This window comes from Macrobrachium rosenbergii, chromosome 4, assembly GCF_040412425.1.
Source record: "Macrobrachium rosenbergii isolate ZJJX-2024 chromosome 4, ASM4041242v1, whole genome shotgun sequence".
NCBI lineage: Eukaryota > Metazoa > Arthropoda > Malacostraca > Decapoda > Palaemonidae > Macrobrachium > Macrobrachium rosenbergii.
The window spans coordinates 55,187,299-55,207,443 of record NC_089744.1 but is presented as its reverse complement, the minus strand read 5'-3'; the positions used below and the strand labels follow the sequence as shown (position 1 = coordinate 55,207,443).

The window sequence follows — 20,145 nt, the reverse complement described above, 5'->3', positions numbered from 1 at the left end:
AAACAATGATACTATACAAAAGAATTGTACTCAAAATATATTTTAAAAATCTTTTAATTTTCTCTAAAACTTTTTCACCCAAATCCAATACTCATAACTTAGGTCACTTCACGGTTGACAAAGTGCTACAAACAACCTAGTTTCCTCGAAAGAAACTATGGGTAAAATGATAGTCAAAAGGCAGCCAACAGGTGGCTCTGCACATATGCCTATCAGCCCATGGTTATATCACAGCAAGCTGGCTTACTTCTGAATAATCTTAACCAATAGCTGCAAGAAGAGAGGGTCCTCTCACAAGCCTTGTTCACACAAAACTGTTCAATTCTGCTTGGCCCCCTCTCATGTGAAACTAATGCACTTGGTCTTCTTTTGTTATCAGGTAGACTAACTACAGTCTTGAAATACAGTTAAAAAAATCAATAAATTTAGCATAACTTGCTCATCAAGGAAGCTAGAGATCACATGAAAATGATAAGCCAATTAAAATAACTACCGTATATTTTCATGTATAAGACAACCTTTAGATAAGACAAGGTAAAAAATTATGACAACTTTTCATGAATTTATCTCATATCTGTAGTATTAGACTACTGCTAAATTACAAAACCATCTGTGTATAGGCTAGCTTTTGCAACAACAGGTATCTTATGAAATATTGGTTAAGTAAAGATGATGTTATTACAAATGCTGTTTTTCTTACTGTAGGGGAGAGCGGTGATGGTTCGGACATTTTTTTTAATTGCTCTCTAGAAGTCAGAGTTTAAGGAGCAGTGATATCCTTGGCATGTCAATGTGTAGCCTCTCATCATCCTACATTTTGTAGCAAGTCGTTCACTTTACTATACTTGAAGCTATTTATCTTCAAGTACAAGTTTCAAAATGTCCGAATCATCCCTACCCATGGTGATGATTCGACAAGAGCATGGGATGATTAAAAATTATTATAATTGAATTTACCTTCAAGTCAGAAACAGAAATACCAAACTTGTTTTATTGAAATAATCATAATCACCTTAAAAGATTATTCTCTCCCTTAGTGAATGGCAGACAGAAAATCTACGATGTTTGCTGAGAATAAATGTTATAGTAGTCTTAAAGAATATTGAAACCTTCAAAACAAAAACTAAACTTGAAATATCCTTGCCAAAATTCTTAAATGACCAAAATTTACTTGAAATTATTCTCTCATGAGTAAAAACCAAACATAAATCGACCAAATACTTGAAATTTGTTGTGCCTAAATATTGGCCTAACGAATATTGTATCCTGCAAAAGAAAAACAAAATTTGAAATACCCCTGCTTTCTTTTCATACTCTGCTGAACTGGGTTTGGGAGCACTCCAGTTACTGCCTCTTTACCAATAGTTGCTTCATCCTCAATTTCTGGAAACTTAAAACTATTAGCAGCAAATTTCTGTGATTATCTTAAATAAGAAACCTGAAATTCATCACCCTATTGCTGATTCATTTGCCTACATAATAGGCTTTGCTACCTTTTACTGGATCTATCCCAACAAGAACAAAATCTCCCTCCTCTGGGACTTTATCAATAAAACCACTTCTTTGTCTTCTATCTGCTCTGAGATATCAGAAGAATTATTGTTAAGATCGGCTGTCAAGATGATGAAGGTCTTCATCACTTGTCTGGGCCTCTGTATCTAACTTTTTGTATTTTTCTTGCTTTTTAATGTTCTTGAGGTATTTCATGAGGTGGTTGTGCTTTTAGGGTGGTGTAGTTGGCTTTGGCCTATCAGTCACAAAAGCCCTGGCAAAGTGATTTCTTGAAAAACATCAGTGTAATATAGGTGAATGCCAATGGAATGGAATCCAGATTTGATATTCACATTTTAATTTGTAATTTGGGGTTCTATGATGGGTTTATGAAGTGCTTTATATGAGGTAATGAGGGGCTAATAAATGCATATACACAAAATACAATGTTAGTGAGAATCTTTTGTTTCTTTGTTGGAATTCATAATTAGTAAAGGTTTGCTAGGAGGGATGATTCGGACACGTCCGAATCATCCCAACCCTAGAGTGTCCGAATCATCCCCACAAATCATAACCATTTGATGACACCCTCAACTTCAAACCCTTGCAGATTACAGGCGGGTAATAGCCACAACATCTTCGTCATAAAGTGCTAATTCACACCCAAAACTCATAATCAGCCCTTATCATATTCACTACACCAAAGCTTATGATTCAAATGCAAAAATTACATAGGAAATGAGAAAAACCACAAAATTACCATCAATCCTAAAGTAACCGACCATTCGCAACCAAAGTCCATATGTCAATGGCGAACAAACTTTTTCAGAGCTGAGGGCCCCTCATTTTCCAGGAAATGTACTGTCCGGACCATCCCACTGTCCGAATCATCACCGCTCTCCCTATCCTTAGAAATTCAAAATACCGTATATAAAATGCTTTTTAAGGACCTAATTTTGGAGCTAATTTTAAGGGGGTCGCATCATACACAAAATATAAAATTAGCGTATGTAATATTCATATATTAGTATCGTATTATAAATTACAAACATAAGGAATATGCATATTTTCCATGGATATTTTAACAAGTTATGCTTTACTTCACTGTATCCAGTAATACTGTACATATTGGCATATTACTAATTGTATTATAAAATACAAACACAGTGATCATGCGCCATTTGCATTGTTTAGGTTTTTGTGAACGTGGACAATGAAACCTTCCGGAAATTTTTGTTTCAGCATCAATTCAATTTCCGTTTAAAGATAACCATGGGGAAAGGTTTCATCCCATTTGCCATACACTTTAAAACAACAGTAAAATGTGTTCTTTCATGCCCAGTAGTTTTGATTAAAATACTTTTCTCTCCCATATTATTTACGGTCGAGTTTGATGTCATATCAAAATTTAGGAGTTTCATCCATGTTGCCGATGCACGATAATTTATAGTCATTAGCGCCTGAACATTGTTTGTTTTCTAAGCTTTAGCTACAACTTGCAGCTTAAATTTAGCAGTACAGTATATTACTTCCTTGCGATCTTTTCTCCACAGTGAATAAGGGTATAATGTAAAATATATATCAGTCCTATTCTACTTAACGTCACTTGTAACATAACTACAGTAATTGTTTACTATCGTACGATGGTTGAAATACAAGCAAAACAGCTGTTTTTACCCAATTCAGTTGTTCATAGCCACGGCCTAGACCATGTTCATAGCAAAACAGTTGTTTCTCATTCGGTTGCTGATGGCTGTACCCGTTTACTCAACGAGTATAACGTAACTAACAATACTTTTATCATTCACTTATACTTTTTTAACTTTTTTAACTAGAAGATGGGATAAAGAGATGGAGTAAAAGAGGTTAGTCTATAGTAATTTGGTCTCTCAAAAAAGGAACTAGCATGATACACAAGATACAAGATAAAATAATTTTTTATGGGTGAAAATCTGGGAGTTGCACGATGCGCAAGGTCGCGAGTTAACCAGTATATATGGTGAACGAAATAAAGTCGATTCTGTATCATGTTTTTCCTACACATGTCTCCTAAAAGGGGAAACCATTATTTTGTTTACATTTCATTGCCAATCATAAGCAACCCCTAACAACAATACGATAAAGTATGATAATTATCGTACATAATTATCATTCGTATGACTGAATTGTTCTAAACAGTTACAAACAACTTGAATTTTTAATGAAAAATGAATATTATGGTATCCTAAATGTTATTACTACCGTAATTACACTCTGTTACTGAACAATAAAGGTTGCTGCGATATTTACATTCTGTCAGCTGGCCTCGCATAGATAAATCTGACTTCAGTGATATGGAATTATTTCTTGAATACACTATTTATTACAAAGATATGCCAATAATATATAAGGTAAAAATGGTTTTATTACCTTTATTATCAGTTTATTTCATAATGTGAATCTTTTCATGTATGTCGGTGGTTATTGCACTGAGGCTGAGGCTAGCCTACCAATAAACATCACTTAGAATTCAAGGTTTGATTTTTAGAATGGTGGTATAAGGCGACCCCCAATTTTTAGAGGTGAATTTTGATTTAAAGGTTGTCTTATACGCGGAAATATACGGTAGCAACTTTTCATGAGCTACCTTCCCAGCAACTACAGAAGGACACTATAAGTGTTGAAAGTGACAAGAATATGAATGAACCTCAACAAACAAAAACTAAAATGGGTAAAAATTACCAATGCTTAAATCTAATGTCTTAGGGCTCATACTAAATAAATGAGTTTGTATTTGTGCAAGAACACACAATATTTGCTTATTCTACGTTTTCTTTAATGATATGTTCTCCACAACTGGTTGATTCAGTAAAACCTGATTATACACAGCATAATTAATATACACTTACTCAGCTGTTACAAAATCATGAAACCCATTAGCCTGTTGTTGATCTTCTGGATACTGAACTGGGGTGAGGGGCATTAAGGCCTGGAGACCATCCACTGGCTGCATTGCTGTCAATGAAGTCAACCCTCCAGATGGCTCCATGTTCCCCCTACAATAAGGAAAATTCTAAATAACAGGTACATCAGTTGTTAAAAAATCTCCCACTAATACAGACATAAAAAAAGACAATATATCAAAACTGAGGCAAACAGATGATTTGCAATAGACGTTCAATGAAGGCTACAAAGAATATTTGAGCAAAAATTAAGTTTTCATAGCAAAAAACAAATGCTTTTATATTACAGATATCATCTTCGGCAGCTATGATCTCAATGAGGGTGGAAATAGCCTCTAATATTAAAATTTTAAACAAACACAAGGATTTTAACAACTCAAACCCAAAACTGTGCAACCCCATGACTTTAATAAACAAGTGGACTATTATGATTAAGGTTAAAATAACTCTGTACTTCATCAAATATATGAAGAGCATGATTACATACACTAGCACAGTTCTCATTACATAAATACCATTCTTTTTTCCTGACAACCTGTTGTCTTCGTCATTATCAAGTACTATAAATTTGCAATTTGTACAGTTCATCTTTACTCTGGTATCTGCTGGTCTTCTCATAAATGTACATCATATTTTCCTTTCAAAACTTCTAGGAGATACAACATTATTTACAATAGTTGTTACATTTTCTTTTGTCACATGAATGTTTTTAACATCATATGGATGTTTGTTGGTTATACAGATGTAAGATTTTCTTTTCTTTGTACTCATGAGAACTGGTGTGGTGAGGTTATATGGTGTAGAGAGTGGGGGAGGTAGACCAAAGTTAGAGGGTGCTTGCTGTGACAGTGACACCACATGTGGCTTTACCTTTTACCTGTTCTAATTTTAGTCTTTTTGCTCTCCACAGTTTCTGTGCATTTTCTGCACAGCATTTCTTGTATCCTTTTTTGCTGAGGCATATTCTCAACACTTTGTAACTGAGCAAGAGAAAGCATATGACATATTAGAACTACCATTATAGCAGATGACATAGTGCCCTCTTATTGTAACAGCTCGAAAGCTACTAATCTACATTCACTTGCCTGTTTAGGAGACTACCCGTTCACTGTCGATATATGTAGTTGAAAACATTCCAATATAACCACAGAAAATATAAATAAATATATTTTCTATACTACTACACTTTTGGTGGCGTAACACATGATGCAGGGGGTGTGGTGTGTCAATGTACCACACTTCCCAGTGTATATATTAAAAGCATAAGGATGAGTATATCAATGTAAAACTTCCAGGAGTTGTTGCCGGTTTAGTGGTCATCCCATGTGTAGGCAGAACTACATTTCACAAGATATTGAGTTTTCCATCGATTTTTTTTTTGCACCCTTCCCTTAACCAAACTACTTAGCTAAATTCATTAACTCTCACGTGGCTAACCTGAATGATTTTTATTTAAATTACTATTTATAAATGTTATAAATGGGTTAACTGAAAATGGAGATTCTGAGAAAATTTTTTAACTGATTTTTTCCAAAATTTGGTATTCTTTGCAAACTATATTTTGGACATTCACACAAAAAATGTTTTAATTGTTAGTGTTTTACTTATTTATTCTGCATTATATGCCCTAACTTTTTGTCCGGCCATTAGTAAATGTATAAAGGATTTGCAGTATGTAAAAATATAACTACAACTATTGTACCAATATGAATGGTCATCAATAATTGCTAAAAAGATGGTATCTTACATGTTAAAATATGTCTGGTTACCACTACTCAAATCACTCTGGGAATCACTCTGCATCCACCACTGAGCACCCTAAAAAGAAAAAAATATCAAATTTAATGCCAGTCAGGAACATTCTAAAGGTAGCAACTAATGTTATGCACAACGCTGTATACAAAGTTCTCACATAAATGACAAAATTTTTCATACTGTACCTATTATGGAGCACCCTCAACAATACTATTCATGATGAAAAATCATGGCAACATCACACCATTTATAGAAAGGTAATAATGTTATGAAATTAATTCTGAAAAAAATTGCCATTCTACATCAAATTATACTGTCCAGTTTAGCTGTAGTCCATCAGAACTCAGTATTTAGTCTGGTTTATACTGACGCATGGCCTAAAACTATTTATCATATCAACAAAGCATTGGTCAAGGTGGGAAAAGAAAAACTATTTTCGACAAATTTTATTCAATAAATGATATAATCTCACTAATAGTGTACATTGTATTTGAATATATAAACTACATCACAGACAATAAAGCAGACCTAACACCAAGAATTTAAAACAATTCAACTGAGAAGTAACATACAATATTTTTTAATTTTTCCAAAGCTGATATGGTCTAACAGACCAAAGGTGAGATAATTCCCTTCACTAATCTTTCAGTCTAAAAGATGTTCTGAATACTAAAATTACTAATTGCATGGACCACTTGCGAAATTAACGTATTTGCTGGTGAGTTAGATGCAACAGCACATTAAACATAATGTACATACATGTTATGTTTAAAAAAATTGTTTGTGACAACAAAAAAAAACTGTTTAGTTGTTCCATTTGTTTTTGAAAAAAATAGCTTCCCCCTCTCTCTCTCTCTCTCTCTCTCTCTCTCTCTCTCTCTCTCTCTCTCTCTCTCTCTCTCTCTCGTAGAATTGTCATAGGCTCCACAAGTACAAGACCATTCAAGTGCAAGGTTATGTCTGTTTATTTCTCATTAGTTTCTTTCTCTTACACCATTCAATTTAGTTATCATATCTTCTGTATGCACCTCTGAACTCACCTTTTCTTACAAATTTACTTTATTGCCTATAATGAAATTTATTACTATCAATGAATTTTAAATTTTTACTTGTATACTTGTTCCTTGTCTATTCATCAATAAAGCATGTGTGCTACATCTGTATTAGATACAGGGTGATTTTTCCATACTAGTTTATAAGGAAAACTTGCATCTTATACACAGGCAAATATGGAAATTAATAATCATAAGGAGTAATAAAAAATAACCATCATAATTCATTAAAATATCAACATCATTCAAAGAACGTAATTACAGGTTTCACCTGCTAAATAATACTAAGGAACTTTTTGCATCAATATAGTACTACCATTAGTTATAAATTCTAATATTGTACAGAAAAATTACATTTACCATATACTGTACTCCACAAACCAACTGCTCTGACAGCTTTTGTGTATCTGCATGAGTCCCCAGACACTCTATAGAGAAAAACTGAATTCTTCCAGTTCCTGCTGGTTATGCATGTGCCTTCATGTCACAAGCCCACTGGCAGTAAACAAGAGTCACTTAAGGTGTATAGATCTAATCCAAATTTGCAATTTTTCATAGGAAAATCTGTCCCCAACCATGAATCCTCTCATGGGTGCTCTCATGGCTCTTTCCCAAAACTCACTTGTGTCCCTAGTGATTGGTGATTGAGTAGTTTCCTGTTGCATCCCTTTCCTGCTTCTTCTATTTAAGGAACTGGTGCTAACAGGTCTTATGACTCTCAAAACTCTACTGGTGCTACACTTCCTTCTGCTGTTCATTTGTATCCAGGAGTACGTCTTCCTACAGCCTATCTTGCAGCTTACCAAGACCTGGTTGCACTCCTACCTCGGCCCATTCTCATGGTTCACCTCTTTCCTTTCTTGCTCCTGCTTATAGCTGCTATCTCAACTCAAGCTTGGCTTTCACCACACAAGATGTTTCATGCCATGCCAACCTCCAAGTACCACCCTTCTTAGCAAACCTTTACTTCAGACTCTCACTGAACTACAGCATCTAGTAGCCTTGTACTCATGAGGTGCTTGTTGGGTGTCAGTGATACAGAAATTTATTTTTCCTGCTCTCATTCAGCTGAGAAGTTCTCCTTGGTAAAAAGTCCATCACCTCCTGCCTCTTGTCAAACTCTAGTTGATACCAATACTTCTTGGTTGCCCTCTCCTACTGGCCATGTGAATGCCTTATCCCTTCCCACTCTTTCTGGTTCTCTGTACCAAAAAAAGGAGGTACAGTGCAGACTGGTCTTTGTCTTAAGTAAGCCCTCCATATAGTATTGTCATTCTATGATGGATCTCTTAATCATAAGAGGCATTCCCCTTCTGCAACCATGGTGGCTCCTAGTACCCCAGACAGGCATCTATTAATCTGGCATGCTTTAAGAGCAGATTATACTGAAACGTACTAGATTCAATGACGAATCAGATGTGGTATATGTGATGAGTAAGGAGAAAGAATAATTCCCCATTTCTCTGCCAGATTAGGCATTCTTTGATGTAAATTTAGGGTGGATTTATATTATGTTCAAGTTAGAAAGGCAACATAGACCCTGTAAGACTGTCTACGTTGCAGAATCCAAAGCAGAAATTGAGACGGACCTTATGAACTTGGATTGTACAAGCAAATACTGAGGCTTTAACAGGAAGAGTTTCTTCCTCTTTCCCTTGGACTTGAGTATTTTTTACACTGGGTGATATCAGTTCAATAGAGAAATTTCTAAGATGTTATGGCAAGTAATCTCCCAGTAAGTGCCTCAAAGACTTTGCAGAACCTGAATAAAGTTAGATACACTGTAGCTTCTCTTGACTGAGCTTCTATCTTGAACATAGGATCACCTTGTATCCCCTAGCCAATACTATACTGAAGAAAGAGGTTTCTCCAGCTTTCTCTGTCTGATTTTTGGATTTTGAAAAATGGATGACCGAACAGATTGCCACCTAATTCCCTTATTAATGATGGATTACAATTATTTATTATATAGTTGTACCTTACCATTCAGTTGAAATACTCTCATATGGTTAGCCTATTAATGGTGGAACCAGGGTGCGAAAGTCACCAACTGGAACTAAAAGAGTCCATTTTTCTTACGTAGCATGTCTGTGAATTCATACAGATCCATGAAAGACTATGCAGAAGTAATGAATTTGTATTAACATAATTTTTTTAACTTCATGTTTGGCAGCATTACTTGGATTCATCATATCATAAAGTAGCTTCAGATATATAAGATATACTGAGTCATAATGATTAACTAAATACCTCTATAAAAATATGACTTCTCTATGAGATATAGATTACAGTGCTGAAAAATTTTCTAGTGAAATACAGAAACATATTTTTGGAAAACAAAATTAATTTTTTCATACATCATTATATATAATTAAGCTCATTTTGTATCTAAAAAATCATTCCAGACATTTCAGTCTCTTAGAAAGAATATGGCAATCAGATGGTAGCACTTCACAGACATGAGCAGGTCCCTGGGTTTTACGCAGTAAGTAGCACTGCAAGTATGCGAGGTCCCAAGGTCCTAGGCAGTAAATAGTTTAATTCTCCATGTTGCTGTATACACAAACTACAAGATAGGAACTAGGAACTTGTATTAAAGTTAATGGGTTAGTAAGTAAAAATTACTTTTGTTTACAAAATATTGTATTTCACAAAGAATCCCTAACCCATAACTTTGCCCCAGTATCAAAGTAGGAGGGATAGATTGATAAAAGCCACACTTGTTAATTCAGAATTGTCGGAACTGCCTGGGGTTCTTTGAATGGAACCTGATCAAGCAGATGAGCATCAGTACCATAAGGGATATTACAGATGTACCTTCAGATGCACAACCACTCATTGATAGAATAGTATGATAGCATCAGCAAAGGCTCCTGTGTCCACGAGGTGAATTGAAAGACCCAGAAATACTTGATAAGAACTATGACAAGGGGGTGGAGATGAGTGGAGTTTTTGGGGAAGATAAAGCATAAGAACAAGGCACAAGGAAGATATAAGTGACACAATATCACAGAGGCCCTTTATTTCACATGATGCTGGAGAAAACAATGATGATGATGATGGTTATCAGCACTAATGAGCTTTTTACATCATCAGCAAATTTGCTTATTTTGTTAGTTAGCCCAAATTCCAGATAGTTTTTTATGTAAATAATTATCCATTTGGATTTTGTATGGTCAGTCCATGAATAATTGAATGGAAATCATCATCATCTTCCAATTAACCATTTTGTTAAAAATACCCCAACTAAATTTCCTCCTAAATAGAAGCTGAGAAAGCAGTTCGGAGCAAATTCAGCCAGGTGTTGTCCTGGAGAGAGAATATGAATTTTTCAATGCCCATTTCAAAGCTTAGAATTTTTTACAGAAGCAACACTTTAAAAGTTCTCATGATACTATAAAAAAAAAAAATGGAGGGATAACTCACAGACCTGCAGTTTGATGGCAGAGAAAAACATGTAGTGTTCTCAGAAAGGTTACTAAAAAATGCTATTATAAAAATAGTGGTTCTTCTCAAAGTATAATATAAATATACCTTTGCCAAATAATAAAAGCATTTTAAAAATATAACTTTGCCAAACAGTGAAAGCATTTTAAAAAACCTAAGAGTCATGGCTGTGCCACAATACAGTAATGCATTTGAGAGCTGTTTGGAGAGATCAGAAAGCTTTCTGGCAAGTTTGTCCCTACTCCCTTACTCATCTTAAAAGTGAAAATATAAATTACCTTTCTGAAGCTGCCAAGAAACTAGTCAAAATTTTTCAAGTATATTATTCCACTAAGTTTCAGAAAATTTGTGATCTTGGACTGCCTTAGATCTTAGCTCTCATGGCAGGAGAATTTAGAGATGCACTGTCCTCAACTCAGACCAATTCTCCTGGAGAAGATACTAAAATGCAGCACAAAAATTAATAAACACTCACACAGTCTTTACTTTAGTAACTACTGAATTTTAGTACATGCATGTGCATAAGGTGCATTATTTTTACACTGTACTGTGCCTATCTTTATTGCTGCACTCACTACTTCATTTAACCCTTAAACGCCGACTGGACGTATCGTAAGTCGACTAAAATTGTCTGTCGGGTGACGAGTGGACATACCGTGCGTCAATTAAAAAAATTTCAACCTTTGGTCAACTTTGACTCGAGCGAAATGGTCGAAAAACGCAACTGTAAGCTAAAACTCTTACATTCTAGTAATATTCAATCATTTACCTTCATTTTGCAACAAATTGGAAGTCTCTAGCACAATATTTTGATTTATGGTGAATTTTTGAAAAACTTTTTCCTTACATCCGTGCGGTCACTCAGCCGAAAATTTCAGAAATTCTTTCATCATTTTGTCGTAATGTTTGCACCCTTTTATATTAGTCGTTACATAAAGTTTTATATATGAAAATGTGTGCAATTTCATTTAAAATACAACAAAAAACAACCCATGGTTGTAGCTTTTATCAGTTTTGAAATATTTTCATATAAATCACGATAAGTGCAAAAATTTCAACCTTTGGTCAACTTTGACTCGACTGAAATGGTCGAAAAATGCAATTGTAAGCTAAAACTCTTACATTCTAGTAATATTCAATCATGTACCTTCATTTTGCATCAAATTGGAAGTCTCTAGCACAATATTTTGATTTATAGTGAATTTTGAAAAAAACTTTTTCCTGACATCCACGCAGATAACTCTGCCGAAAATTTCAGAAATTCTTTCATCATTTTGTCGTAATGTTTCCACCGTTTTATATTAGTCGTTACATAAAGTTTTATATATGAAAATGTGTGCAATTTCATGTAAAATACAACCAAAAACAACCCATGGTTGTAGCTTTTATCAGTTTTGAAATATTTTCATATAAATCACGATAACTGCCAAAATTTCAACCTTCGGTCAACTTTGACTCGACCACAATGGTCGAAAAATGCAACTGTAAGCTAAAACTCTTACATTCTAGTAATATTCAATCATTTACCTTCATTTTGCAACAAATTGGAAGTCTCTAGCACAATATTTTGATTTATGGTGAATTTTTGAAAAACTTTTCCTTACATCCAGCATGTCACTCGGCGAAAATCTCAGAAATTCTTTCATCATTTTGTCGTAATGTTTGTACCGTTTTATATTAGTCGTTACATAAAGTTTTATATATGAAAATATGCACAATTTCATGTAGAATACAACAGAAAATAACTCATGGTTGTAGCTTTTATCAGTTTGGAAATATTTTCATATAAATCACAATAAGTGCCAAAATTTCAACCTTCGGTCAACTTTGACTCGACCGAAATGGTAGAAAAATGCAATTGTAAGCTAAAACTCTTACATTCTAGTAATATTACATCATGTACCTTCATTTTGCAACAAACTGGAAGTCTCTAGCACAATATTTCGATTTATGATGAATTTTTGAAAAAAAAAAAAACTTTTTCCTTACGTCTGCACGCGGTAACTCGACCGAACATCTCAGAAATTCTTTCGTCACTTTGTCGTAATGTTTGCACCGTTTTATATTAGTCGTTACATAAAGTTTTATATATGAAAATGTGCGCAATTTCATGTAGAATACAACAAAAAATAAATCATGGTTGTAGCTTTTATCAATTTTGAAACATTTTCATATAAATCACGATAAGTGCCAAAATTTCAACCTTCGGTCAACTTATAACTCGACCGAAATGGTCGAAAAACGCAATTGTAAGCTAAAACTCTTACATTCTAGTAATATTCAGTCATTCACCTTCATTTTGCAACAAATTGGAAGTCTCTAGCAAATTTTTCGATTTATGGTGAATTTTTGAAAAAAACCTTTTCCTTACGTCCACGCGGTAACTCGGCTGAACATTTCAGAAATTCGCCACTTTGTCGTAATGTTTGCACTGTTTTATATTAGTCGTTACATAAAGTTTTATATACGAAAATGTGCGCAATTTCATGTAGAATACAACAAAATATAAATCATGGTTGTAGCTTTTATCAGTTTTGAAATATTTTCATATAAATCATGATAAATAGAAAAAATTCTACCTTCAGTCAACTTTAACTCGACCGAAATGGTCGAAAACTGCAATTGTAAGCTAAAACACTTACAGTCTAGTAATATTCAATCAATTATCTTCATTTTGCAATAAATGGGAAGTCTCTAGCATAATATTTTGATTTATGGTGAATTTTTGAAAAAAAACTTTTTTTTACGTCCGCACGTTACGAATCCATGCATCATTTTGTGATAATATTTTCTGTGTTGCTTTGATCGTTTTACAATTTGTTATATAGCAAAATCATCGCAATTTAGTGTACAATATAAAGAAAAAAATAACTCATTAGCTTTAACCGTTTTGCTCACAGCGCAATTTGTATAAATTATATATGAAATTTTTTTTTTGTGCTGTCATATATTTCAATATTTATATATGATAATGATTTTTTTTCATTTCTGATGGCTGCATACTAAACTTCAGGCAATGACAAAAAAACAGGAGCCAAAAATGAACTCTTAATCTTAAAAACTAAGCGTGCTGTGATTTTTTGAAAAAAACTTTTTTTCCGCTTCGGCGCTAACTCCCGAACGCCGCCGGCATACAATAGACATTTTTGTAAATAGAGGCTCGGCGTTTAAGGGTTAACAGCTTACATAACCATTATCAAAACTTACAATGAACTTAAAAATGATAGAGAAAAAGAATGAGGAAGAACTTACACGGATTCTGCTCCACTTCTGGGGTATCATGTAGGCTATACTGTATTACTAAGTCTACATTACTTACCAGGAGGCCAGACCCCAAAACTCTCCATTGCCAAATCTCTGAACTGTCTGTTAGATTATGGTATCTTTACTACAAAGAATCAATGAAAAATCACTAAAAACACGTCATGTAAAAAAAAAAAAAGACGGAAGAGTTAACTAGCATAAAAAGATACTACATCTGGATTCCTAGAGCACAGTGAACTGTCATTCTGATATACAAGGAATAAGGCTGTCACCTACTTGGGACCCTGGGATCCACCCATACACAAGTACTACTACTACTTGCTGTTAAAAGGGACTTAAATGCCTGGGACAATTCTGTGACCTCATGATGGGCTGGGCATGTTTTAAGTAACAGTGTTGTGAAAAAAAAAACAAATCTTAATACAGTCGAACCTCTTAAAACTGGCATTCTGTGGTCCAGGAACTCCTGTGGTTCAACTCAATTTTGAATCAGCCACCATTAGCTCGTTGAGTGGCCACAAGGGTGGTGGCACATATTGTTTACAACTTTTCTCAGAATCTGCGGAATATTATCTGTGACTTTCATCCCCTAGATTAATATCTTCATAATTATTGCTATTAGTTTCTAAGTCATTTATTTTGGCTAGAGAGGGTAATGAGATGACAAAAATAAAAAATGAATTTCAGCGATCACTCAGTGCATTTGACACGTCACCATCAAAAAAGTCAACAAAGCACACCGCCATCTGTTAAGGAAAATGACACTAAACATCGCTAACTAAAGGGGAAGGATAGAAAACCTTTCCTAGCATAGACAAAGATTTATGCTTGCACTTCTGACCTCCAGCATCATCTGATCTCATGGATGGCATACCGAATGAGTAAGTATAAAACTGTAAGAAAGAAATGATCAAGACTGTAACACACACACACACACACACACACCTATTGCTGTTGGCTGCTACAGCAGCAGAGTGTGTAGGTGATACGATCTTGATCATTTCTTTTATATAGCTGTATATTTACCCATTCCATATGCCACCCATGAGATCAGATGATGGTAGAGGTAAGAAGCGGAAGCATACATCTTTATGCTTGAAAAGGTTCTCTATCCTTTCCCTTTAGTTAGCGAATCTTTAGTGCCAATTTTCCTCAATAGATGGTCGTGTGCTCTGTGTACTTTTTTGACGGCAATGTTCAAATGCACTGAGTGATCCCCGAAGTTCATTCTTTATTTTTGTCATCTCATTACCCTCTACAATCTAAATAAATGACGAAGAAGCTAATAGCCATAATTATGAAGATAGTAAATTTAGGAGATGAAAGTCAACAATAATATTCTGCAGATTCTGAGAAAAGTTAAGTAGTTGACTTATTACAGTTAGGCTAACTTGGGAATGTAGGCTAAATGTGTTATAAAATATAAAGTACACTATTTTAAAGAAAATTGTTCAGTATGAAGAAAGAGTCCAAGGATATAAAATATATGAGTTATAAAGATAAGGTGACAATATGTGAGTAATAAAATGTGGTATCAAAACTTAGCCAAGTATTAGGATAAGTCAGCAAATAAGCTAGACTATTTTTACATAGGGGCTTCATTCTTTAGGGGTTTTATTCTATATTCCGGGATTTTCTGTGGTCCGGCTGTGGCCTGGTCCCAAGGTTCCCAGATTTAAGAGGTTGGACTGTACTGTATTTGCTTGTTCGTCTCAGTAATATATATCCAGTCCGTAAAGGAGCTAATCATATTACCATATAAAACTTCCATCTCATAACAGAATTAGCAGTTATAATAGAAGGGAAACAAGATATTTAAAAAAAATATTTCGGCATCATCTCTACCACAATTTCATTGAAAAGGCTAGGTTTAACTGTAACTTTTCCTTCACTCCTAAGCATAATCACTCCAAAACTCATGTTGAAAATACAAATACTTAAATAGGGTAAAAAAAATACCTTTGTGATATAAAAATAGCTACCAACATCTATACAATAATCTGGTACAAAATACCTTTCCTTTCACTTTGCTGTATAAGCAAATGGAGTTGAGCTGGCAAAAGCTATTGGAGAATCTGCCAGATGATTATCTCCCCACTTCCAAGAGAAATAATTGCTCTCCAGTTCAATTCTGTCATAGTATATCATCTTCTCTAAGTGGTTTATTCTTCTCTACAAGCACTGAGATACACTTGCTGGTTCATCCTCAAGCTATAGAGGTATTGCTCCTCCATGAGCTACCACTTCCCAACGAGTGAGCATTATTTTGGAGATAACTCCCTCACCACTGAATGTTAGTATGTGAATTAGCATGCCCAGGGGTCATGTTGTTAATTGCTTCATAGGGATTGTTCTCCCTTTGATTACTCTAAAACTCTATGATGAAACATAGAGATAACAGTTCTTTGGAAATTCATGAGCACTACCATTCAACTACATCTCGTAGTGCTTCTTGCTTGTCAGTGACCCGCAATGCTAGTTCATCCTCGACTGCCTCTCAGCTCTTTTGTGTCTCAGAGCAAGAATCAAGAGATTCCCTTTGTAAGATGGCTGAACACTCCTCTGACAGTGGAGGTATAAGTTTTGCCCATCATGTATATCTTGACTGATCCTAATTTCCTTCTATTACGCAGCAAGAGTTATAAATCAACAAGGAGTATGTTGCACAGTCAAATAGGATGAAATTCTTTGACCTGTACCTTAAGAGAGTTATATTCTTTAGAGCATGAGCACCTGCTGACTGGGTGTGCTACAAGCCACAGTTAGCATGGTACTTCAGTGATTTTCTCATACCAGCTGATATCAACATGCATGTTATAAGTCCAGCATGCTTCACGCTGCCAGTGGCAGGTGTGTTTCTCTCATTAATGCAAAAGAAAATGCATGCCACAAGCTATAACGCTGATGGTAAATCATAATGAATGCACGTGTGTATGTATTTTTCAAGACGCATATTTTCTTCCAAAGCAACTGAAAAAGCAGTGGATGCTTCACTTTCTTTCTCACCATACCATCAATCCAGTAATAAATCTCCTCCAACAGGGGAATATTCAGTCTTATGTTGCATGAGTCCAAGCTTAAATTGCTCCTTCATTGTTATTTTACTGGTACTATTAAGATGTAATCTGCTGTCATTTTTGCTACTAGCCTTATCAAACCTTCCAGAAAGGTTGGTATAGAGACATCTTTCTATTATTAAGCACAGGCTGCTGTACTTCACCAAGACTTCATTAACACATCCTCTTATGGATTCACCGAACTAGCACTCTTTCTGCTTAGAAAAAAAAATGCATTCCACACCCACCCAAAGTCTCAGCAATTCTGCACAAAAGGAAAAAACCTTGTTCCTACCAAGCTTTCAAATAAGGGGATCTGATTTCATCCCCTAAAGAGGATCCTGAGATCATGTTCTCTCAAATATGGAGGATAATGATTGAGATTCCTCTTCTGGACAAGCTTTCTTTAAATTTAAAATGAACCCTCAACTGGGTTTGTGAAAAAAAAAAAAAAGTAGAAGTCCCCTCATGTCATTTCAGTGGCTAAACTAAACACTAGCCTTCTAGCCTTAAGCCCCAAGAACCATCATCCAGACTTACACTTTCAACAGATGCTGCTTTGGGTACTAACCTCTTGGACTTGGATGAGAGGATGTAAATGCTCTGGCCAAAATACATAAGACTATGCCAACTCCACAGATTGCTCTTTGTCAGATACTAGACCTGAACACTATCATAAATAGGCAGTCTAGGCCACACAAACAAGACATGTCTCCCCTTATATAGAGGCCTTAGCCAAGGAAGTTTCCTATATTATGCAAACACCCACACAAGGTTTGACATGAGCAGAAGAAGACTCAGGGGAACATTTCTTGTGGGAAATGCTTGTCACAGCCAACTGGCAGATAACTCAGAGAATTTACCTAAGGCTAAGGCTTCTCTGGGACAAGCTTCTGGTCTAAATATCTGGGTGGATGCCTAATCTCTGCTTACAAAGTCCTGGTGAAGGATGCCACCCTGAGAAGTTAGTCCAATTTGCTTCTCATCTTCTGACACTGAGAGCCTGAGGACAGTTAACATATGGACCACAACCTCTTTCCTACCCAGGTGGTTAGGGAAATTACCAAGAGGTTAAACGTTACCAATATCACAGCCACCTTGAGTTCACTTGGCAACTCAACTCCCTCTTGCTAGCACCAGCTCCCCAGCAGTAGGAAAATTTATAGGTTTCAGGCACCTTTTTTCAAAGGGCCAGACAATTGTATAAGCCTCATGCCACTCCAGCCAGAAGGCCTTAAACAAATTCTCCCTCCTGTACTGTTATCTGTGGGCTCCAGCCTTACCATTTCATTACAGCACAGAAAGTAGAAGACGGCCTCAAAATTTCCCTCTAGTCATCACTGAAAATGAAACCGAGCCATTCAGTCTGGACCCATATGCAGTTCAAAGTTTTAAGCATAGTTATTGGTTCTCCTTTCTGGAAACAAGACAAGTTGGTGTCTTGTGCATGGAACTTAGAAATTTCTTGCCCTCAACAAAAATATGAGATTGACGATGGCAGAAAAAGCTATTGAGGAGGTATCTGACTATCTCATGGGTTTTACAGCCTACTACTCAGAGCACCACAAGCTTCAGCATACAAGCTCCAGCAGAGTGGGGACTCATTATCAACCCTGCTTCTCTGAATAATTTCTTGCAGCTAAAACCTTTCTAGATGGAGATAACAGCATTGATCTGCAGTTTCATTCAGAAAGGCAACTTTTGAACATCCCTGAACTTGACAGATGTATTATTTTGAAGTTCCAATCCAAAAGTTTTTGAGAATATTACAGTAGTCTGTTTGACAAGAATGAGTCTTCCAGTTCAAGGTTTCAAGCTGGCCACAAGTCCAAAAGTGTTGACCACTTTGAGCTGACCAAGGTGTCATCCTTTCCAGAATTTTGCAGATACCTAAGTTACCTCATCAATTTGTGCTGATAATCATGTCTAATCATCAACCGATATAATTTTGACCTCAAACCAGCAAAAGTGAAAATTTATCTGGGAATGGAGCTAAATAAATCAATGTTTCTGGCAAGACACATAATTGGGACACAGAGGCTTCATGCTCCACTAATGGAGTTCCTAAAGACCTCACCCCTGCCTGCAAAGTTGTAGTAAAAGTTGCTGGGCCACCAAAACTCCTTGAAAAAGATAGTTCTCACAGCCAGTTCAGACTATGATGTCTGCAACTGTAACTAAACCAACAGTGGTCTTCCACTGATAAACCATACAAACTCCCTATCCTTCCTTCTGTGAGGGTCCTAGCAGACCTAGAGTAATGTTTAAACAAGAGGAGCCCTCTAGCAGGGGTTCTTATCTCCTCCTGTACCAAACCTACTGCTATTAACAAATGCCTCTAAGGAAGGCTGGAATTGGTAAAATATAACTATGGATACAATAGGAAAAGGCCTGCAAATAAATTTTCTGGAACTAAAGGCAGACAAACCAGCTGTGCAAACATATGAGAGCCACCAATCCAACAAGGTACAGTAATAAGTGTGATGTTAGACCATTACACCAAAGTAGCTTATCTCAGGACCAAAGGCAACTCTAACCATATAACCTACACTGTATCAACTGACAATGGAGGTTCTGCAGTGGGTAGGGGATTACAATTACCAGATGCAGCCTATAGAAGTACAAGATGGTAGAGCACACATTAAACAGAAGGGACTAAACACTTTAAGCTGAGTGATCCCAGCAGCTCAAGGTCTGCAGCATGAATTGGAGCCAGTAAAGAACTCTCTTACAAGATGGTAGAGCACACATTAAACAGAAGGGACTAAACACTTTTAAGCTGAAAGATCCCAGCAGCTCAAGGTCTGCCGCATGCATTGGACCCAGTAAAGAACTCTCTTATTGTCCTGTCTGCCAACAGCCTCAATCACAAGCTTCCACATAAATGTTTTGCCCTGCCATACCAGTAGGCATGGGCAAAAGATACTTGTGGTCCCTGTTAATTGTGGAATTTCTACTTTTCCTACAGAGACTGAGGAACTTGTCTGCTTCAGCCATTAAGGGCTACAACTATACCCTCTCACAGGTATTGTATTGTACAAGGGCATCAATCTGGAAGTTTTCACTAAGTTTCCTTGTACATGCTGGTCTTGGGAAGGGAAATTCCATCCTGGGACTTATTGCTAATGTTAAATCACC

General features: G+C 35.8%; 1 protein-coding gene across 1 annotated transcript in view; it reads right to left on the bottom strand.

The window, feature by feature from the left end:
- The window catches only part of LOC136834727 (uncharacterized), a 223,422-nt gene that overhangs the window by 95,405 nt on the left and 107,872 nt on the right, over positions 1-20,145 (bottom strand). Inside the window, exons 6-7 of the mRNA XM_067097319.1 lie at positions 6,181-6,251; positions 4,380-4,526 (exon numbers count right to left, since the gene is read on the bottom strand). Coding sequence (XP_066953420.1) covers positions 4,380-4,526; positions 6,181-6,251 — 218 coding nt within the window. The remainder of the gene's footprint in view (positions 1-4,379; positions 4,527-6,180; positions 6,252-20,145) is intronic.